At 43.8% G+C, this 23269-nt stretch overlaps 2 protein-coding genes across 13 annotated transcripts in view; one reads left to right on the forward strand and one right to left on the reverse strand.

The window, feature by feature from the left end:
* ATE1 (arginyltransferase 1) overlaps window positions 1–2487 on the reverse strand; it is a 166017-nt gene extending 163530 nt beyond the window's left edge. For 3 of the 12 annotated variants that reach the window (XM_047702988.1, XM_047702987.1, XM_047702986.1), the window contains exon 1: window positions 1689–1820. In XM_047702988.1, the coding sequence (XP_047558944.1) occupies window positions 1689–1794 (106 nt within the window). In that variant the 5' untranslated portion in view covers window positions 1795–1820. Of the gene's footprint in view, window positions 1–1688; window positions 1821–2206 lie in introns of those variants that run through there. The other 9 variants (XM_047702978.1, XM_047702985.1, XM_047702977.1 and 6 more) reach the window with 8 other exon arrangements.
* LOC125084963 (uncharacterized) lies at window positions 1763–22523 on the forward strand. The gene is made up of 3 exons (XM_047702990.1): window positions 1763–2022; window positions 19114–19189; window positions 21159–22523. The coding sequence occupies exons 1-3, from the start codon at window positions 1763–1765 to the stop codon at window positions 21846–21848; spliced, it is 1026 nt and encodes a 341-aa protein (XP_047558946.1). The 3' UTR covers window positions 21849–22523.
* The last annotated feature ends 746 nt before the right edge of the window (window positions 22524–23269 follow it).

Raw genomic sequence — 23269 nt, forward strand, 5'->3', positions numbered from 1 at the left:
ATTTGAATTGATGTTAAAGGAAAAGTAAATTTTTCTCTTGTAAACAGCAAACTGCATCAGAGATATGTAGATAAAGGTAGGCTTGATAGTACAAAATATATTCAGAAACAGAAAGGAGCTTGGCAGGCGCTCAATGAGTTACTTTATGAGCCTCAAATTCATCATCTATAAAATAGGAATAATAAAACCTACCTACCTACCTAATAGGTGGGGTGCCCTACAGTAAAGATCATCAGAATTAAAACAAACATAATGGAAATTTACAGTTCTCTCTTTAGATGAAAAGGGTGAAAGCAGGTTTCTTCCACAGGACTTTAAACAAAGGACATCTATATTAATCAATTTCCTCTTACAAAATTACTGGCAAAATAATTAAGGATCTAAGAAAATATTCATTTTATACACCTTTAATACAAAGTGCTCATCACACACATACTGTAGTCATAATACTAAAATTCTGAAAACGGGAGCAATCTCTAATACCCTAAGGCAACCACTGCCACCAGCTGGTGTGTTTCTCCTGGGTTTTTATCCTCCCAGAACTGTGATCATGTCACACACGTCATTTGCATCCTGTTTTTCTCCCTTTAACCGCACACTCTAAACATTTTTCTGCTTAGCTCATCTTCATAACCATCACTCCTAATAACTGCATTATATTAAGTTCTGTTCCCTCTTACCTACAAACATCTAACAATTTCAGTTAATGAGTAAGTGGACATACTATACTCGTCCAAATCATATATATATATATATATGTATATATATATATATATATATATATATATATTTTTTTTTTTAAATGAAAACTACCTAAATTTGTATCTTCGTGGTTATCCCATTTTCCACAATGCTGGGCTATTCCTTAAAACAAAAATTTTTTTATCTGCCAATACGTGACAGGGCAGGAAATAAATACAATGTTTTGTTTACAAACAACAAGTCTTCCGAAAGACACTTTAACTGTGACGGGGGGGGGGGGGGGGCGGGAGAAAAACAAAACAACGTGTAAGCTGGCTTTGTTGTCGTTCTGGAGGTGGGTGGGGGAATGACAAGGCATAGGAGCACCTGGTAAAATTTTCCGACACCTTAGTACAAACAGTACAAACGCTCCCTCGCCAGCAGCGCATTGGTGGGTCACCAGCATCTTGCACACGCTTCCAGACATTTTATCCCGATGCCCATGCCCACGTATGCACACACACCTCTTCCTGCACAAACAGCCCACCCGACACGCCGCATTCTGCAATGAAAATCGGGGAAGATCCCACTTCGGCATCAGCACTTGGGGGTCCGCCCCAGCGGAACTGACCGCACTGTCGTGCTCCCTGGCACGGCATGCTGTCACACATTTAACCGTCTCCTAAGGACTGAAGACGGACACCTGTTTCCACACTTTGGGCCACCGCGAGACAATCATTATCTAGCCCGTCCGAGCACCTGCGTGAAGGATAAGCACCTCGAGGCTTCCCTGATGAATCAGAGCTGAAGTTCATTTTTAATTGGCAGCCACGGCCCAAACCTGCGAGCCGCGTTCCGTACACCGCCCAGGACAGGATCCCGCCGGAGGATCCGCGCGTCCCTCGAGCCGGTCGGCCCGGGTCAGGGCGCCCCGACCCCCGAAGACGCCCGCCGGCCGCGGAGCCCCCGAGGCCCCGACGCCCTCAGCCGCCCGCCGGCACTCTCACCATTGGAGCGACTGCCCGACTCATTCTTGCAATAGCCGCAGCGGTAGGAGTCCTCGCCCTCGAAATACTCCACGATGCTGGGCGAAAGAGCGGCCCAGGAAGCCATGGCCCCAGCCCTCCAAACGCGACGCGACCCAGCCCAGCCCAGCCCCGCTGCCGCCACCCCACAATGCTCCGCGCCGCCCGGGAGTCCCCGAGGCGCGCGCGAAGCTGCTCGGGCGCCCGCAGGCCGGGTTCGCCAGGAGTCCCACACGTTGACGCCGCCCGCGCCATCTTGGCCGAGGGCAGCCTTCCGCTATTTCCGTTCCTTCTCTAACCGGGACCGCCATCTTCGGTGAGGGTGAAGAGAGAGGACTGTGAAGGGAAATAGTCTGAGAAGAAACGTCTGGGAGAGGGGAGTGCGAGTTTGGGGAGCCGGCCCTGTGCGCTCCCAGGCGAGGGGATTGCGCGGGGCGCGGCGGGCGGTGCTAGAGTCGGACGTCGGCGGCCACGCCAGCCCTGCCCCTTGGGACACTCACCGCAGGACACCTTGCCCTCCTCGGAGCCGCAGTAGCCGCAGTGGTAGCTGGCCTTGAGCCCTTTGTATTCCACCACCGAGGCCATGGCCGCCTCCAGGGTCCGCCAGGGCCGGCCACGCCTCTCCGCGCCCTGGGGCCGACCTCGGCGGAGCGCGGGGGCCCGCGGCGGGGAGGGGAGGAGAACTGAAGCCTGGCGGGTGCGTCCCAGCGCCCCGACCCGAGCTTCTACCGCCTCCTCGGGGCTCCAGTCTCTGCGGGTGCCGGGGCTTGCGGAGACCTTAGCGAGGGTGGTATTCGTGCCCCCGGGGCCCCGAATTAGGGCCAGCCCTTTGCATAATTCCTCGTCAAGCCGTCGCCAAGCATCACTCATTGTCAGCGCCGTTTTACAGATGAGGAAACTGAGGCACGGAGGTTGTGAGTCAGTCATTTACCGCAGGGCTCAGTATAAAAGTTACTATCTCGGGCGGTCCCTGACAACCATGTGGGGGGCCAGCTCGGGTTTCTTCCAAACCAGCACGTCCACTCTTACGTGCCATGTGCAGGGACACGTGCAGGTGTTCTGTGAGTGGCCGGCGTAGATGAATTGAACACTTGATGGTTTTAAAGCAAACAACTTTTGGAGCCAGTAGCCGCCTTCTGACGCTATAAGCCTATTGCCGCCACATCTAACGGCTTTGAAAGAGAAGATCTCGATTTTTTAATGTTCCAATATTTGTAAATGTTATTTTTTAAAAAATTTTAATGCAAGCGAAACAAAACATTTATGTAGGTTGAATTCAGCCTGTGGACTTCCCTATTTTAAAAAGGTATTTATTTGACAGAGAGAGATCACAAGTAGGCTGAGAGAGGAGGAAGCAGGCTCCCTGCTGAGAAGAGAGCTGGATGTGGGGCTCCATCCCAGGACCCTGGGATCATGACCTGAGCTGGAGGCAGCGGCTTTAACCCACTGAGCCACCCAGGCACCCCTTAAAGATTTTTTTTTTTTTTGAGAAAGTAATAGTCTGGAGCAAAGTATAAAAATGAGAACTGCCAACAAGGTAATATTCCTTAATCTTAGTGCATAGATAATTTAAGGTTGTCTTTATATTTTTTGTCAACAAGCTGATTATCTTTTTGTAGTGTTTTGAAAAGTGAAATCACGAACCTTGGAGAAACAAGTAAACTTTGAGGTCAGTTTTATCATTCTTGACTGCAAGGTGCACTATGTTGGATATATGCGTTCTTAAGTTGAAGGGGTTTCTTGGTAGCCGCATGACCTGTTATATTACTAAGGATCACTTGTGCCTCACACAACCGGAAGAACCTCAGGGACAGCTGTAGCATGTAGGAGGCTCTCAGAGCCCCTCTAGGTTTCTCCAGTACCTCCTGAAACTTGAAGTTTTGGTACATATCAGTACCCATTAAGACAGACTTCATTCATTTTGTCCATTATGGCAGATTTGAGTATTCCTGGTCCTTTCCCAGGCAGACTCTTGTTCTGGAATAAAGTAAAGGCTTGTGGAATGAAACAAAGACAGCAGATGCCATCCTCAGAAAGTAGGAAGCCAGGAGGCTTTTTGCTTTTTCTTAGTGTAGTCCTTTACCAATTCACTTATGTCCCGTTGTCCCAACCTTATCCCAAGCCTTAGACCAACCTCTGCCAGGGAACGCCAATCAAGAGCTATAATGCCAATGCCCTAGGCATACGTGTTAACTCATTTAATCCTTACAGTAACTTCACAACATAGGAAATGAAGACTAGAGAGGCTAAATAACCTGATCAAGACCACACAGCTAGTAAGAGACGTAAGACAGTTGTGTGTGGAGGGCAGGAAGAGACCAAAGATAGAGGCGGGTCACTCCAGGTTGGCAGGTGGCAGGTTTTTTGTTTGTTTGTTTTTAAGATTTATTTATTTATTTTAGAGAGAGTGCGCATGTTGTGAACACAAGTGGGAAAGGGGAAGGGGCAGAGGGAGAGAATATCCAAGCAGATTCCCACTGAGTGTGGAGCCCAATGTGGGGCTCCATCTTATAAGCCATAAAATCAGGACCTGAGCCAAAGCCAAGAGTACGATGCTTAACCAACTGAGCCATCCAGGTACCGCCACAGGTGGAAATCAATAAGCAAAGGGAACTTGCGTATGAGGCTTGCACTGGGCAGCAGCAAGATGAATGGATCCCCACACCACCACACTAACCATGGCTATTGAGCACTTAAATCTTAAAAGTTTGTATAGAGGGACTCCTGGGTGGCTCAGTTGTTTGGGTGTCTGCTTTTGGCTCAGGTCATGATGCTGGGGTCCTGGGATGGAGCCCTGCATCAGGCTCCCTGCTCAGTGGGGAGCCTACTTCTCCCACTCCTTCCTGCTCCTATTCTCTCTCACTATCTCTGTCTCCCTCTCTCTCAAATAAATCTTTAAAAAAGAAAGTTTGCATAGAGAGAGGCCTTAACTGGGTTCAGTCGTGTGCCCTGTGCAGGTGTTCTCACCATCACATCATTATCTCAAAGCAATATCCTTGCAGCAACCTCTGGGAGAGCAAAAAGCAAATGGGACCCACATTCTAAGGACAGGGGCGGAGGCAAGGAGCCTCTGACCACCTGGGTCCAGCTCATTCATGGGTTAACTGGTGGTCATGTCTTTTCAATGACCTTCCACAAGAGAGGTGGAAAAATAAAGGTGATAAAAATAAAATTATGAAAAAGAGATCAACAAGGACTATAGGGCAGTGGTTTCTAGATGTCTTTATTTTGCTGAAAGTTAGAGACAAGTTTTCATCTTGCAGGCCTAAATGAGAAAAATAAAGCAAAGCTTTAGTTCCCTCTTTTGCAGACAGACATGGGAAAAGGACATTATTAGAATGTTCTTTTATAGAAAGAACAAGAACCATATGATACTCTCAATAGATGCTGAAAAAGCATTTGACAAAGCATCCTTTCTTGATCAAAAGGTACATACCTCAATATCATCAAAGCCATCTATGAAAAACCCACAGCGAATATCATTCTCAATGGGGAAAAACAGAGCTTCTCCGCTAAGATCAGGAACACAGCAGGGATGTCCGTTATCACCACTCCTATTCAACATAGTACTAGAAGTCCTAGCCTCAGCAATCAGACAACGAAAAGAAATTAAAGGTGTTAGTATCGGCAAAGAAGAAGTCAAACTCTCACTCTTTGCAGATGTTATGATACCTTATCTGGAAAACCCAAAAAATTCCACTCCAAAACTGCTGGAACTCATACAGGAATTCAGTAAAGTGTCAGGTTATAAAATCAATGCACAGAAATCAGTTGCATTTCTATATACCCAACAGCAAGACAAAAGAAACCGAAATTAAGGAGTCAATCCCACTTATAATGGCACCCAAAACCATAAGATACCTAGGAATAAACCTAACCAAAGAGGCAAAGAATCTGTACTCAGAAACTATAAAGTACTCATGAAAGAATTTGAGGAAGACAGAAATGGAAAAACGTTACATGCTCCTGGATTCGAAGAGCAAATATTGTGAAAATATCTATGCTACCTAAAGCAATTTACACATTTAACACAGTCCCTATTAAAATACCATCAATTTTTTTCAAAGAAATGGAACAAATAATCCTATAATTTATGTGGAACCAGAAAAGACCTTGAATAGCCAGAGGAATGTTGAAAAAGATAGTCAAAGCTGATGGCAATACACAATTCCAGACTTCAAGCTCTATTACAAAGCTGTCATCAAGACAGTATGGTCCTGGCACAAAAACAGACACATAGATCAATGGAACAGAACAGTGAGCCCAGAAATGGACCCTCAACTCTACGGTCAACTAATCTTCGACAAAGCAGAGAAGAATGTCCAATGGAAAAAAGACAGTCTCTTCAACAAATGGTGTTGGGAAAATTGGAGCCACATGCAGAAGAATGAAACTGGACCATTTCCTTACACCACACACAAAAATAGACTCAAAATGGATGAACGACCTCAATGTGAGACAGGAATCCATCAAAATCCTTGAGGAGAACACAGGCAGCAACCTCTTCAACCTCAGCCACAGCAACTGCTTCCAGTTTCTGCTTTCCAGAAACCACCAAAGGAAGGGAAGCAAGGGCAAAAATGAACTATTGGGACTTCATCAAGATCAAAAGCTTTTGCACAGCAAAAGAAACAGGCAACAAAACCAAAAGATGACCAACAGAATGGGAGAAGATACTCGCAAATGACATATCAGATAAAGGGCTAGTATCCAAAATCTATAAAGAACTTATCAGATTCAACACCCAAAGAACAAATAATCCAATCAAGAAATGGGCATAGGACTTGAACAGACATTTCTGCAGAGAAGACATCCAGATGGCCAACAGATACATGAAAAAGTGCTGTATATCACTCGGCTTCAGGGAAATACAAATCAAAACCACAATGAAATCCCACCTCGCACTAGTCAGAATGGCTAAAATTAACAAGTCAGGAAATGACAGATGTTGGTGAGGATGCGGAGAAAGGGGAAGCTTCCTACACTGTTGATGGGAGTGCAAGCTGGTGCAGCCACTCTGGAAAACAGTATGGAGGTTCCTCAAAAAGTTGAAAATAGAGCTACCCTATGACCCAGCAATCACACTACTGGGTATTTACCCTAAAGATACAAACGTAGTGATCTGAAGGGCATGTGCACCCGAATGTTTATAGAGCAATATCCACAACAGCCAAACTATGGAAAGAACCTAGATATCCATCAACAGTTGAATGGATAAAGAAGATGTGGTCTATATATACAATGGAATACTATGCAGTCATCAAAATAAATGAAATCTAGGAAGGAGGTGTGGCATGAACAGAGACAGGGAGGTGGATAGGAACACCAGGGGTCTCAGGTGCTGGTGATGGTAGAGTCCTAGAAGATGCTTTCCTTGTGGGCCATTCACTGCCAAGAGGCTCTTGGAGGACTTCTCTCTCCACCATGTAAATATGCACTCTCCAAATTAGTAGTGCAAAAATTAACAACAACCTCATTTAGAATGGGGGTGGGGCAGCTCTCAAGCCCTATTACTTAACATTAATTGCAGACCCAACAGGAAGAAACATCTTGCAAGGTGGATACACTTTACTATCCAGGAGGACAAAGAAAGTTCCTCCTCTTCCCCTGGCAACAACCCAACCAATGAAAAGCCACTCTACTTCAAAATTACAATGGACTTTTTATTTCCACCCTCCTAACTTCCTCCTATACTCTATAAAAGAGTGTTCCTCTCCTTTGTTTTCTGGACCAGGCTGTGGTTTTGCTGTGACTTGCTTATCCCAGATTGTAGTCCTCTGCTATCCTCAAATAAACCCATTTTTGCTAGGAAAATAACTGCCAGTTTTATTTTTTAACAGTAGCCACTAGCCACTTGTGGGTATTGAGCACCTAAAATGTGGCTAGTGCAGCAGGGGTACTTAGCTTCCTATTTTACTTTATTTAAATGTATTTGAATTTTTAAATTATAGCAGTGTAAACCACCTGGCAGGATAAATGCGAAAAATCTACATGTAAGCATTATCATATTCAAAATGCTCACAATCAAAGATAAGCAAAACTCTTGAAAAAGCAGAGGAAAGAAAACCCTTGCTAATAGAGGAGCAGGAATAAGAATTACATTGGACATTTCCTTGGAAAATATGCAAGCAAGAAGAGAAGGAAGTGAAATATTTTAAGTGTTGGTGGGGAGGGGGGAATCCCACTAACCTACAATTCCATACCCAGCGAAATTATCCTGCAAAAATGAAAGAAGTATAGCCATACCTCGGAGATATTGTGGTTCAGTTGCAGACCACTGCAGTAAAGCAAATATTGTGATAAAGCAAATCAACTGGATGTTTTTGGTTCTCCAATGTGCATAAAAGTAAATGTGCAAATGGCATTATGTCTTTTTAAAAAGTACATTCATTAATTTAAAATGCTTTGTCACTGAAAAATGTTAACCACTATCTGAACTCTCAGCCCATCATCATCACTGATGACAGATCACTATAACAAATATAACAAAAAAAATTTAAAACATCACAAGAATTACCAAAAGGTGACACAGAGACATGAAGTGAGCAAATACTGTTGGAAAAATATTGCCAAGAAACTTGCTCAGTGCAAGGTTGCCACAAACTTTCAATTTATAAAAAACAATATCTGCAAAGCAAAGTGAGGTGAAGTACAACGAAACAAGGTATTCCTGTAAAGACTTTCTCAGCAAACAAAAATGGAGGGAATTTGTCGCCAGTAGACCTGATTTGCAAGAAATGTTAAATTCTTCAGAAAGAAGGAAAATAATATAGATCAGAAATTAATCCACATAAAGAAAGGAAAAGCATTGTTAGAGAAGGGATAAATGGAGATAAAATCAAATTTTTCATTTTTAAAAATGTAATTGCTCTAACGGATAACAGGTGGTTCAAAATAATCATGGCAATTTGCATAGGGCGATTTTATAAGTTTATGGGTAAGTGAATAAAGTGGGGCATTACATGATGATAAGTGGTCAGTTCTCCAAGAAAACAACAATTTTAAATGTATATGCATCTAGCTACAGAGTGGCAAAATATGTGAGGTGAAAACTGAGAACTGCAAGGAGAAATAGATGAATCCACTATGATATTTAGAGATTCCTATACCCGTATATCGGTAGTTGACAGATCCAATGGGCAGAAAATTTGTAAGGACGTGATTGAACCCAGCAACACCATCAATCAGCTGGTTCTAACTGACATCTTTAGGACACTTAATCCAATAGTGGCAGAATACACACTCTTCTCAAGCTCACATGGGACATTTACCAAAATAGACCACTTTCTGTGCCATAAAAAAACAAGTTTTTTAAGTAGAAACCATGCAAAGTATGCATACCAAAATGGAATTAAACTAGGTATCAGCAACAGAAAGGTGGTAGGAGAAATCCAAAATAATTAGAGATTAAATAACACACTTCTAAATGCTTTGATCAAAGCAGTTCAGAAATATTTTGAACTAAAGGAAAATACAGCTGACCCTTGAACAATACTGCCAGTCCCCCCAACACAGTCAAAAATCCACATATAAATATTGACTCCCCCAAAACAATTACTAATACCCTACTGTTGACAAGAAGCCTTATCAATAACACAGTCTTAATATATATATTTTGTGTTATAAGTATTTTATACTATATTATTATGGTAATCTAGAGAAAGATGTTATTAAGAAAGTTACAAGGAAGAGAAAATATATTTACAGTGCATCTTTCTCAAAATCCACAAATAAGTGGACTTCTGCATAAGCATTCAACGGTCAACTGTACAACTTACCCAATTTGTGAGTTGCAGCAAAAGCAGTGCTTAGAGGATATTTATAGCATTGAAAGCATATATTAGAAAAAAGATCTAAAATCAATAATCTAAGCTTCTACCTCAGGATACTAGAAGAAGAAGAGCAAATCAAATCCAAAATAAGCAAGGGGCACCTGAGTGGCTGTCAGTTAAGCATCTGCCTTCAGCTCAGGTCATGATCCCAGAGTTCTGGGATCAAGTCCCACATCAGGCTCCCGGTTCTGTGGGAAGACTGCTTCTCCCTCTGCCTCTGCCTTTCTCTCTCTCTCTCTCTGCCTCTGATAAATGAATAAAATATTTTTTAAAAAGAAAACAACAAAAATTAAAACTAAATGAAACAATACAAGAAATCAATAGAGAAATTCAACAAAACGAAGTTAATTCTTTGAAAAGATCAATAAGATTGATAAATTTCCACTGAGGCAAATTAAAACAAAATGAGAAGACAAATTGCCACAGTCAGAAATGAAAGAAAGACCATGGACATTAAAAGTATAACAAATGAATATTACAAGCAACTCTATGTCCATACATATGATAACCTACAGAAAATGAATTCATTCTTTGAAAGATGCAATCTACCAAAACTCATACAAGAAGTACATAACATGATTACACCTATATGTAAAGAAATGGAATTAATAATCAATAACCTTTGAAAATAGCCCTGGGGCCAGATGGGTTCATTGGTGAATTCTACCAAATATTTAAGGAAGAAATTATACCAACTCTCTGTAGTCTCTTCCAGAAAATAGAAGCAAAAGGAATTTTCTAATCCATTCTTTTTTTTTATTTAAAGATTTTTATTTATTTATTTGACAGATCACAAGTAGTCAGAGAGGCAGGCAGAGAGAGAGAAAGGAGGAAGCAGGCTCCCTGCTGAGCAGAGAGCCCGATGAGGGGCTCGATCCCAGGACCCTGAGACCATGACCTGAGCCAAAGGCAGAGGCCTTAACCCACTGAGCCACCCAGGTGCCCCTTTCTAACCCATTCTATGAGGCCAACATTACCTAATACCAAAACCAAAGACATTACAAGAAAACCACAGACCAGTATCTCTAATAAACGTAGATGTGAAAATCCTAAAAAAGTGTATTAATAAATGGAACTTAACTATATATAAAAGGAATTATATACTATTATACCTTTCAAAACAATGTAATCCATGTCATCAATGCCCTAAAGAAGAAAAATCACATGATCATATCAGTAGATACAGAAAAAGTGTTTGACAAAGTCCAACACTTACTCATGATAAAAGCTCTCAGTGGGGCGCCTGGGTGGCTCAGTGGGTTAAGCTGCTGCCTTTGGCTCGGGTCATGATCCCAGGTCCTGGGTTCAAGCCCCACATCGGGCTTTCTGCTCAGCAGGGAGCCTGCTTCCTCCTTTCTCTCTGCCTGCCTCTCTGCCTACTTGTGATTTCTGTCAAATAAATAAATAAAATCTAAAAAAAAAAAAAGCTCTCAGCAAACTAGGAATAAAGAGGAACTTCCTCAATTTGACTGAGTAAAGAACATCTACAAAAAAACTCACTATTATGAAAAACTAGTTGCTTTCTCAATTAGATCATGAACAAGGCAAGGATGCCCCCTCTCACCACAGCTATTCAACATCATGCTGGAAGTCCCATCTAATGCAATAAGTAAGGAAAGGAGTAAAAGATTTATAGTTTGGGAAGAAAAGAATAAAACTATTTTTGTCCACAGATGACATGATTGTCCAACTGGAAAATTCCAAAGAATCAACAACAATAAAAATCTGGAACTGGGGCGCCTGGGTGGCTCAGTGGGTTAAAGCCTCTGCCTTCAGCTCAGGTCATGATCCCAGGGTCCTGGGATCGAGCCCCACATCAGGCTCCCTGCTCAGCGGGGAGCCTGCTTCCTCCTCTCTCTCTGCCTGCCTCTCTGCCTGCTTGTGGTCTTTGTCTGTCAAATAAATAAATAAAATCTTTAAAAAAAAATCTGGAACTAATAAATAATAGCAAAGTTGCAGGATACAAGCTTTATATAGCAAGAACTAATCTCTTTCCTGTATATCAGAAATGAACAATCGAAATTTGAAATTAAAAACACAATACCATTTATATTAGTGTAACCACCCCTCAGAACAATGTACTGCTTAAAATATGACCTATGAGAAATTATATTAGTTACCAAGCATGCTTAGATGTAGCCTTAAGAAAAACATGTATTGGCAATAGGCCTCTGGGGAGAGGACGATACACATCCTTGAAGTCAAGCAGCTGGGAATCCTCGGCCCACTCAGGGCGGAAGGCGACCTGCTTCATTTTTCCATTATCTCTCCTTACCCGGAGAGCACCAGCAGTTAGGCAATCCTTTCATTTGGGCTTGCTCATCATAGGTCATGTACTACGTACCCAGACATGTTTTGCCTTTTTTCTTCCATATCTACAAGACTCATGATCAATGTGTAATCTACAACTGCTTCTTTGCTGGTCGTTAGGCACTTTCTAATAAATATGAGACTGAGGAGTTGTTTGGGGAGAGTCTTTCCTACTGTCATCCCCTGCTCCCTTTCTCTTGCAGCTGACTTGTTCGTGCCTCATTCTTCTCCCGTGCACCATCAGGAGACGGCATATTAGCACCAGAAAGAAAATGAAATCCTTAGGTATAAATCTAACAAAATATGTATAAGATCTATAAAAGGAAAACAAAAGACCTCAGATGGAACAAATCAAAGGTCTAAATATATGGAGATGACCCATGTTCATTGACAGGAATATGTATACTTTTAAGATGTCATTTTGTCCCAACTGGATCTTTAGATTCAATGTAATCCCAATAAAAGTCCCAGGAAGTTATTTTGTACATATCGACCAACTGACTCCAAAATTCATATGAAGAGGCAAAAGACTCAGAATAACCAAAACAATGTCAGAGGAGAAAACAAGACCAGAGGACGGACTCTACCAGAATTGAAGACTTTTGCAAAGCTACAGTAATCAAAGACAGTGTGGGATTGGCGAGAGAACAGACAAATGGATCAACAGGACAGGACAGAAAGCCAGAAATAGACCCACACACATATAGCTAACTGATCTTTGACAAGGGAGCAAAGACAAGTCAATGAAGAAAGGATAGTCTTTTCAACAATGGTGTTGGAACTGGGCATCCACATGGAAAAAACAAACAAATAAATCTAGACACAGACCTTATACTTTTAATAAAATTTAACTCAAAATGGATCATAAGCCTAAACGTAAAGCACAAAACAAACCCCTAGAAGATAACATAGGAGAAAATCTAGGTGACTTTGGTTTTAGCGATGACTTTTTAGATAGAATGCTCAAACATGGCCCATGAAAGAAAAAATTAAGTTGTACTTTATTAAAATTAAAAACTTCTGCTTGGCAAAAGACACTGCAAGAGAATGAAAAAACAAGCCATAGACCAGGAGAAAGTCTTAGCAAAACATATTCCTGCTAAAGGACTGGTATCTAAAACATAAATATACAAAAAAAAATCTTAAAATTCTCAGCAAGAAAATAACCCAATTAAAAATGGGCAAAAGATATGAACAAATACCAACCAAAGATAAATAGTTAGCAAATAAGGTTATAATAAGAAGCTCAGCATCATATGTTATTAGCAAATTGCAAATTAAAATAACAAACTAGCATTCACACCTCCTCCAGGGGCTAAAATTCACAACACCGACAACACTACTAGACCAACAGGAACTCTCATTCATTGCTGGTGGGGAGGCACAATGCACAGCTACTTTGCAAGATACTTTGGCAGTTCCTTATAATAGTAAACATACTCTTAACCATATGATCCAATAGTCCTCAGTATATAACCCAATAATCAAAAGCTTATATCCACACAAAAACCTGCACACAAATGTTAATAGTAGCTTTATTCATAATTTTCAAAACTGGAAGCCAGCAAGATGTCCTTCACTAGGTGAATGGATAAAACAACGATGGAATGTTGTTCAGCCATAAGAAGAAATGAACTATGTATGAAGTCATGAAAAGACATGTAGAAACATGAAAAGCATATTATTTAGTGAAACAACCCAATCTGAAAAAGCCTTTTCAGCATGAAAAAAATCACACTGTATGATGCCAAGTATATGACATTCTGGAAATGGCAAAACTATGAAACAGTAAAAAGATCAGTGGTTGCTGGGGCTTAGGATGTGGGGTGGGGGAGTGACAAAGAGTTGGAACATGGGATTTTTAGGGCAGTGATACAATTCTGTATGATGTAGTAACGATGGACACCTGTCACTGTACATTTGTTAAAACCCATGGAATGTACCAGACAAAGAGTAAAACTCAGTGTAAGCTATGGACTTTAGTTAATAATGTGGCAATATTGATTTATCAGTGACAACAAGTATACCATACAAGATACAAATAATAGGAGGAACTTAGAGGGAGAGAGATTACTTTTTAATTAGTATTCCTGTAAATCTATAGGTGCTCTTAAAAAATTAAATTTATTTAAAAAAATTAAATTTATTAATGAAAACAGAACAGCAATGTAAAGAATTGAAATTGATTCCATGTTGAGATGACAATATTTTGTATATATCACGGGTTAAAATATGTCACTAAAATTAATCTCACCTGTTTCTGTTTACTTTTTTTTAACGTAGCTCCCAGAAAAAGTTAAATTACATCTGAGTTACATTCTATTTTCATTGAACAATGCTGGTCTAGAACCAGGTTCTCACAGCACCAATGGATGAACCCAGTTTTCCACCTAATCTCTGCTTCTAGGCTCTATGGTTTCAGGATCTTTTCTCTCATGCCGGTTCTTTTTAATAATTTTCGTATTAACATTTCATAGTTCTCCGTTTGTTTGGGGAAGTCATCATAATTCCTCTACATCATATTCTGGCTCCAGTCTTTGCTCCCCACGTGGGGTACCCTGCCTGTGAAACTTCCTCTGGCAACCACTGACAGAGTCACCTCTTGCTTCTTTGGTCTCAGGAGCTTCTCCCACGTTTCTGCCACTCTACTCAGGATGTGATCCCAGCAAGTCCTCCATGTTTAGTCCCACCTCATGCTGATGACTCCTGCCCTTTGTTTTCACTCCATACTTGTGCAACGCCTTTGTATGGCTACATCATATATGTGCACTTGTGTCAATTTCTTGCCTCCCTCACTGCGTTGTGAGCTCCACAAAAGTGGTCTGTGTTTCCACCCCTCCCGTTTCCCAAGGTCAGACAGGATAGCATGTGTAAGATTACAAGCTTGGCTTTTAGACATCCGTGTTCAAGTTTCAGTTTGGCAACTGCGTGGCCTTGAGCAAATCATGTAACTCTCTTAGCCACGTTTCCTCCCATGGAAAATGGGCAGAAGAATAAGAATATTACCGAATAGGATGGTTGGAGTGTCAGTGTTTTATGTTCAGATACAATCAGAGGCACTTTTAGTTTTTAAGTCTGTTTTCAAACTCCTGCAAAATGGGGCCAGCGGACAGCATGTGGTTTCCAAAGCCAGCAGTAAGTCTGTGACGGTACTCTGGTTTGTTTCAAGTTCCATGTCATGAGAAGTGGTTAATGACACTTTCAGCTCAGGAACCTCTATCCTGTCCTTCCCCAGTGATGATTTCTCATGGTTACTCAAACACATTTCATGACTTTTGACAAACGATGAGAATTTAGGTATATGATGAAATATTTGTTAGCAAAGTGTTCTTTTTATATTTCTCACAGAAAGACACAGCTCAGGCCACCTTTTGTTTATGTTAGGGCAAAGTCTAGTCTTGCCAATAGTTTGTTTCAACCTGATTTGCTATCAAAAAGCTTATTTATCTCCCTGACTTAAAGTCTTCATCCCTTGTTTCTCTTATCAGGAAAAAGGAACAATTCAAAGCATGATACTTAAATGACAAAGTACTGTTAGGTCCACATGATGGTCTCTTTTATTTTAATTAAGCTGATTCCTTACTTATAAAGAGGCTCATATTAGGAATTGCATATTTTTCTCTGTCAAAAAGGAGGCTAGGGACGCTTGAGTGGCTTAGTTGGTTAAGCATCTGCCTGACTCTTGATTTTGGCTCAGGTCATGATCTCAGGGTTGTGAGACTGAGCCCTGTATTGGGCTCCATGCTGGGCGTAAAGTCTGCTTAAATTTCTCTCTCTCCCTCTGCACCCCACACCCAGACCCTGCTCATGCTCACTGTCTCGCAAAAAAAAAAAAAAAAAAAAAAAAAAAAGGCTAAATTCAGTTTTCAGGAGGGTAAAATAAGAGATTACTTTTTGGCATTTTTTTTTTAGAAGATTTTATTTATTTATTTGAGAGAGAGCACACAAGCAGGAGGAATAGCAGAAGAAGAAAGAGAAGCAGGCTTCACACTAAGCAGGGAGCCCAGTGCAGGGCTCAATCACAAGACCCCAGGATCACGACCTGAGCTGAAGGTAGACACTTAACTGACTGAGCCACCCAGTCACCCCTTCCTTTTAGCACTTTACACAGTGCCTGCCTCATAGTCCATGATTACTAGGAACTTGGGGTAGTATGATGCTGTCATGTCACACGCAAATACAAATTTTGGCTGAATTAATAGCAAGTAAGTTTGATATTTGAGTAACATGACATTTTATCAATGTTAAATGGTATCTTGTGAATACTAAAATGTAGGTTGTAATTCAAGGTTTTGGTATGAAAACAGAAATCACTGTTATGACAATGTTTGAAATTCTTTTGATTTTTGATAAAATACCCATATTTACTTCATAACTGTTTCATGTCTTCTTTTCTAAATGAGTTCAGGGCTGTGGTGTCAAACACATCTCTGCATACAGCATATTCGGGGAGGGATAGATTTTATTCTTAATAAGTATGAAGCCAGGGGCGCCTGGGTGGCTCAGTGGGTTAAGGCCTCTGCCTTCGGCTCAGGTCATGATCCCAGGTCCTGGGATCGAGCCCCGCGTCGGGCTCTCTGCTCGGCGGGGAGCCTGCTTCCTCCCCTCTCTCTCTCTGCCTGCCTCTCTGCCTACTTGTGATCTCTCTCTCTCTCTCTCTCTCTCTCTGTCAAATAAATAAAATCTTTAAAAAAAAAATAAGTATGAAGCCAGGTTCTAATTAATCACTGTATTTTCTCCTTTCACATTGTAAGAAGTAGAGACATTTCAAGAAGTAAAAATGGGACTGGGGTGCTGGGGTGGCTCAGTCCTTGGATGTCTGCCTTCGGCTGGGGCCCTGATCCCAGGGCTCTGGGATGGAGCACAGCATGGGGGTTTCAGCACAATGGGAAGCCTGCTTCTCCCTCACCCACTCCCCCTGCTTGTGTTCACTTGTGCTCCCTCTCTCTCTGTCAAATAAATAAAATCTTTTAAAGAAAAAAAGGAGAAACAATGAGGACTTTATTTGGACATCCACAGCTCAAATATATGGTGACAAGTGTCTTGAATATGCAGAATCATTTCATTAATGTGTATTTTGACACTGGAGTACCGTCTGCTTCCTCGTCCTTGAGTAATGACCAGTTAGGACATAATTAAACACGGGGCTGAAAGTAGGCTGAAGGGGGCGGAGCTCAATACCTCCACAGCAGCAGCACTCAGCTGAGTGATGGTGAGAACACGGGACCAGGCCACGGGCACGCTCACCCACACTCTGCCACTGGGACTGTGCATGCAGGGCCCGCCCCTCCCCCCAGGCCCTCCATAGATTATATTTCTACGGAAGATACATAATATATATCTACCCCCGAAAAAAAAAAATACAAAAATGACAAAGACGCTCCCACTGCCTTGGAAGACGCTTTCTCCTGCTGCACCAGAGGGGCTGTGCTGTGACCCTCGGCCCCCGGGACCTACTGTCCACGGCCACTCAGCGCGGCTCACACCGGTGCGTTCCGCGCCGGCCCCACGATGTCTTCACTCCCACCTCACAGTAGTGTCGATCTGGGACGGTGATGACACACAAAAGCTTGTGACTGTCTGTGGTTGCCCTAGAAATCAAGCCGAGGCCCGCGGAAGGCTCGGCCGTGCAGAGCCGGAGCCCGGGAGAGCGCCGGGGGCGCCCGTCGGAGAACCGAGCCTTTGCAGGAGCGAGAACGAGACGGAGCCCCGCGCGGGGAAAGCCGACGACGTGCCGCAGGGAGCGAGGAGGCCAGCGTGTCATCCTCCAAGCTGGCGACCGACAGGGCACCGGCAGAAGAAAAGGACGCGGAAGAGCCGCAGCACGAGGCTCCTCGAGGGGTGGCCTCGGGCGCCGGGCCGGGAGGGCGCCGGGGGACGCCGGGCCGGGACGGTGACCCACTGGCAGCGCGGACCCCACCCTCACGGGGCCCCCTGGTGACAGACTCCGAATGGCTGGATCTGAGTGCGGAAGAACAGTGGGTATTATTTCCTTCCATTCTGGGTTAAAGGCCGCAGAAAGTTCGTTTATCCCCGCAGGAGCGAAGCGCAGGGATGAGTCGCGCAGGCGCACTCCTGCCCCCAAACGGCCGGTCCGGCCTCTCCCGCCTCCGCGGCCCTCGCAGGGAGGCCTGATGAGTGCCCCGCTGACCGCCCGGGGACCCGGTGAAGGGACCCACTTAAGGCCCCAGCAAGTCTCCCAGCGTACAGTAAGCTCGGGAAACGTTGTCATGGAGATAATGCAAGAACCTCAACGAAAAGAAAACATGAAAGCAGGAGGAGGAATCTGTTTAAGAAATTAGCTGTACTGACACGGTCATTATAGTTGTGTTTTTTAAGCAGTGGATAATATAAAATCCTCTTTCGCTGCAGAGAGAAGTCAGAGAGGGGCGCCTGGGTGGCCAGTCGGTTAAGTGGCTGCCGTCGGCTCAGGTTATGATCCCGGGGTCCCAGGGTCGAATCCGCATCAGGCTCCCTGCTCAGCAGGGAGTCTGCTTCTCCCTTCGCCCCTAACCCTGCTCTCGTGCTCTGTCTCACTCTCTCAAATAAATAAAATCTTTAAAAAAAAAATAAGTCAAGAGAAACAGAATATTTACAACCTAGGTTGTTAAACACAGACCCTATTTACTAACTAAACCCGTTGAGAAATAAGATTTCTCCGGGATACCTAAATGTGACAGCAAATTTCTCTGCTGTATTTTTCTGCATTAAATTTAAAAAAAAATCAAAACCTTTCCTGCCATCAAATTGTTTTATTGGCTATCTAAAATATAAATGTTTGACAAGAATTATGAAATGTTACAGTTAGCTGTTGTTAGAAATTAATGATAGCTTATACTATTTATAATTTTATGCATAACTGAACTTAAAAGGGACTTACAGCTTTGAGAACTTATTCTCTCATCAAAGGTATGGTTCTTTGTTCTACCAACAATTATACAAACTGTGGTTTGTGGAATTTGAATCAGTAACTCAGCCTCCCCTCTCCAGTGTCAAAAGTATTTCTGTAGGTCTCAACCTCAAACTCAATATGATTCTTTGTTCATACTTTTATCAGAGAGCAGTCCTTCCTTGTTTCAAGGAAAGCTACAAGTTAACCATAGTCCTGCCCATCGGCACAGAGAAATGCCTCTTGCTATTAAAAAGCATGACAAGCGGGTGAACGTGAGTCCCCAAATCAACTCCCTCCCTCATTTCACATGAGGGCCATGTTTCCTGAAACCTTTCTCCAAATCCTAGTGCAATTTCTCTCTTTAATCTTCCAGATTGGCCTGGGCCAAAAACACTCAGGACCCTCGGATTGCAGTGGGTTCCCAGTCCCCACTAGAAAAGAAGATTAAGGTGAGGAAATACATTTACCGTGAACTTTGGAGCCAGTAATACCATCATAAAAAGTTTATCCCCAAGGTAGAAAGGGCCTGAGTGTTTCAAGCCAGAGTGCTTTGTCTGTTAGGCTTGGCTCCAGCTGGACAACACTGGATAAGACAAACATCGCTTGTATCCCCACAGGGCCGGGGCAGGTGAGGGACACGGACACTAAACAAATTGTGATAAGGGTCATGAAAGATGGGAATTTTTTTTTTTTTGCATGAATACATGGAAGGTCTGAGGAAGTAACATTTAAGCTAAAACCTAAAGATTATGTACGTAAGTACTGTAGAGTTGCTGTGTTGTGTGTTTGGGAGTATATGAAGAAAAAACATGTGAAAATACTCAGATGGCAAAGAGAATATGGTTTTCGAGGAACAGAAGAGTTGGGGTGGCCACAGCAGAGTGGGCAAGCAGTCCAGCTGAGAGGTAGTCAGGAGCCAAATTATGAAAGCCATACTGGGATTTGGGATTTTCTCCTAAAAGCAACAGGACACTATTCTAAGGTTTCAATGTAGGGAAGGGACATGCTCAGGTTTCTGTGATACAAAGACCCGCTCAGTTGCTGTGTCCATGGTCTGATGGGGCTGGGAGGCAGAGAGAGAGAGAAGTGCGAATTCAGGGAAGCTAGTTAGGCTGCTACCCTAGGGTGGGGGCATTTTGAAGTTAGTAGGGACAGGACTGAGAAGGGGGAAAGAGAAGGAAACACTTCGGAAGAAGAGCCAAGTGGAGATGTTAAGTAGATTGCGTCTAGGGGTGAAGTTGAGAGGTGAGTACTGGGCACTCTCGTGTGTCTCGATGGTCTCATCTCTCCTTGCCCCCTCTAGAGCAGTCCCTGACACATGGTAGGTCACCTGTTGAGTGATTGAGACTGTCCATGCCCAAGAAAGTCTAAATGAGACTATGGCCATCTTTAGTGACAATTTCTGTTGTATTTTCTCACATTACATTCAAAAGACAGAACCAGCAAAGTAGGTAGAAGGGCATGGCCATAGAATGAATTCGGTCACCTGGGGGTATTCGCTACTGGCTGTGTTGCAGTTTAGGGTGATCCAAGATAGCCTTGGTCACATGCCCTTGGCCACAGTCTGGAAGCCAGAGGGGTAAAGTACTCAACTCTGTAAAATGCTGCTGACGTCAAGTATGACAGGAACAGAGACAGGACCACTGAATTTGTTGCTGAGGAGCTGCCTCACAACCTAGACGAGAGCAGTCTCGGGGCAGTCGGGGCCTGGAAACCCACCCGAGGAGGACCAAGGGGGAACCGGGAGGTGGGAGTGGAGAGGGTTTCCTAGGTGTCTGCTTCATGGCACATGGTGGAAGGGAGCCAAGATGGAATGTGTGGCAAAGGAAACATTTTCCTTTTCGGTTTAAAGATGACAGAGATACTGGAACGTATTTTTATGCTGACAGGAGGGAGCCAGTAGAGAGGAAATTTTGATGAAGCAGGAAAGAGAATTTGGTAATTGCAAATTGAAGTTCCTGAAGCTTCACAAGGACAGGTGGGAGAACTGGTCTTTGATAGAGAAAGGGGCAACATTTCCATTGTAAAGGCAGAGTCCAGGATCGATGCAAGGTGGTGGTTCTGGTAACAGAAAGAAGAGGGCGTTCCTGACTGTGTGCTTCTGCTTTCTCAAGGAAGCCTAAGGTGAACTCGTGAAGGGGACCCTGGGGAGGGGAGTGTGGGAGGTTTAAAGAGAAAGCCAGGGAACACAGCTAGGAGACCCCTGACCAGAGACATGGTGTCAGAGTGCCAGACACTCTGTGATCTATGTCATGGCCTGCAACGAAGGACGTCCAACTTAAAAACCTTCTAATCCTTCCCTCTGACAAGAGTTTAGGTGGTGTCCATTCTTCAAAAGTGAGGAAATTTTTGCTCCGAAAGTCTCAGCAGGAGAATGAAACCCTTCATCAGCTCAAAGCCATGTCTTTTGACTTCCAGTTTGCCAAAGCGGAGGAGTACTACTATCGACGGCATCAGGCAATGACGCTGGGAGAAGCATGGAGATACACGGTGGCTCCAAGGTGGGAAATTAAAATAGAGAGACAGAGACCACAAAGTGACAAAACAGGAGATACTAAAAAATGGGACTATTTAGTGTCTGAGAGGGAGCTGGACCACATAGAGAAGCACATCTACCGAGCCGAACGAGCCAGAGGCCTCCGAGACCACAAGTACCGGCTCCTCCCTCAAAGGGTTCCAAGTGAAATGGTCATCCCCAAAATACTAAGCCCAGGGAAGGAGGAGAAGACTGCAGCTGTCCAGAAAACCCATAAAACTAAGACCAAAAAGCACAGGGCGGCCTGGGCAAAGGAACAGATCAAGGGACATCAGGATCGAATGATTCGGGGGCGAGAGCTCACAGAGCAGAGAAGCGAGAGACTCCGTGCCTGGAGGGTCTCTGCTCCCGCTCCTCCTCTCCACAGGCCTGCAACACACAAGGAAGAAGAGAAAGAATTCGAACGGATCACAGCCTACCCGATTGCCCAGCCTTACCAGGAAGCGCTCATAGAAGTGACCATCCTCACGGAAAAGTCCAGAAAAGAGGAAAACGTAAAGAAGCCACTCCGACGAGAGCTCTTGAGTATGCCACCGTTTTTGAGAAGTCAACTAGAAAAAAAGGAAGTTTAAGTTATTTTATGGATGATTCTATTTCTTTCGCAGGCTGGCATCCTTTGACAACTGTCAGCGCAGTAAAATCCCATAACCCCCGAATTGTGTCTCTGTTTGCATCAAACTCGGGGTGGGGGGAGTTAAACCAAGTGTTTGTTTCACCTCTCTGAAGGATTATCCCGAAACTTAGTGACTTAAAACGACCACTATTTTGTTGTATCTCCCAATTCCGTAAGAGGAGTTCAGACAGAGCTCGGCTGGGCGATTTCTCTTCCCTGTCCTGCACTGCCAGAGCTGCTTGGGGATGATCAGGTGACAGCTGGACAAGAGGGTACAGGCCTCGTGCCCTTGGGGTGGACTAGAAGGCTGGGTTTAGCTGGTCCCAGTCCCTGTCTCCTCTCTCCACGTGGTTCCTGACCTAATTTCACTGTGACCAGGCTCCAGTGACCTGTCAGACACCACAAGATTTCTTGTGACCAAGCATCCGCAGTCCCAGAACGTCACTTCTGCCATATTCTGCTGCTCAAACAAGTCACCAAGATCAGTCCAGACTGGGGGCCAGCGGGCGGGTGGAGGGGGGAAATAGACCCTTCCTCTCAAAGAAACTTGCAGCGAGCTTTTAATCCACTACTGCAGGGCTCTGAAAAGTCCATCACACACGTCTATCCTCCTTTATCCTTTCCACTGTCTTTTATGTTAATACTACTCATAAACATGAAACAAGTATTTTTATACAAAGAAACCAACAAGTCCATAGCTCCTGGAGTGATCTCGACTGAAGAGATCTGGCTCCCTCCCTGGAAAAGTAAATACAGATCGAGGGTTTAAAAGCCTGTTGCAGGCATGGCTGGGTGGCTCAGTTGGTTAAGCCACTGCCTTTGGCTCAGGTCATGATGCTGGAGTCCCAGGATGGAGTCCCGCAACAGGCTCCCTGCTCGGCGGGGAGTCTGCTTCTCCCTCTGACCTCTTCCCTCTCAAGCTCCCCCCGCCCTCAAATAAATACATAAAATCTTCCAAAATAAATAAAAGCCTGTTGCAATTATGCTGACAACACATTGTCTTGCATTCTCCAGTGCACCTAGAATTTTATAGGATGTCAGAAGCCTAAACCCTAGCCCCGAGGGAGACCCAAGGCTCTAGGATTTAGCCCCTCAAGGAGCTTACAATCTACTTGGAGAGAACAGAAGTCAAAGCAGCACACGCCCAGTTCTGTGCTATGAAACACTGGATGGACAATACGGACTACAGAGTAGGACAGGTTATGGGCAATGCTGGCCTGAGAATACCCACCCTGAGTAAGAAGCACTTGGGCACGGCAGTTAGGACAGGAAGGCCTGGACCCAAACTGGCCGCCGTCAGCACAGAAGTAAGGCACACCTGGGCCCTGGGGGAACTCCACTGGGAAACAGGTGCAAACGTGACAAGTACAAAGAGGGTAA

This window comes from Lutra lutra, chromosome 14 (genome assembly GCF_902655055.1).
Source record: "Lutra lutra chromosome 14, mLutLut1.2, whole genome shotgun sequence".
In the NCBI taxonomy this organism is placed as follows: Eukaryota; Metazoa; Chordata; class Mammalia; order Carnivora; family Mustelidae; genus Lutra; species Lutra lutra.

Bases quoted from the DNA above. Each gene is read 5' to 3' on its own strand.
- LOC125084963 (XM_047702990.1), top strand. From the start codon at position 1,763: ATGCTGGGCGAAAGAGCGGCCCAGGAAGCCATGGCCCCAGCCCTCCAA. The intron at 2,023-19,113 runs GTGAGGGTGAAG...TTAATCTTCCAG, and splicing joins AACCGGGACCGCCATCTTCG to ATTGGCCTGGGCCAAAAACA. The intron at 19,190-21,158 runs GTGAGGAAATAC...TTTGACTTCCAG, and splicing joins CACTAGAAAAGAAGATTAAG to TTTGCCAAAGCGGAGGAGTA.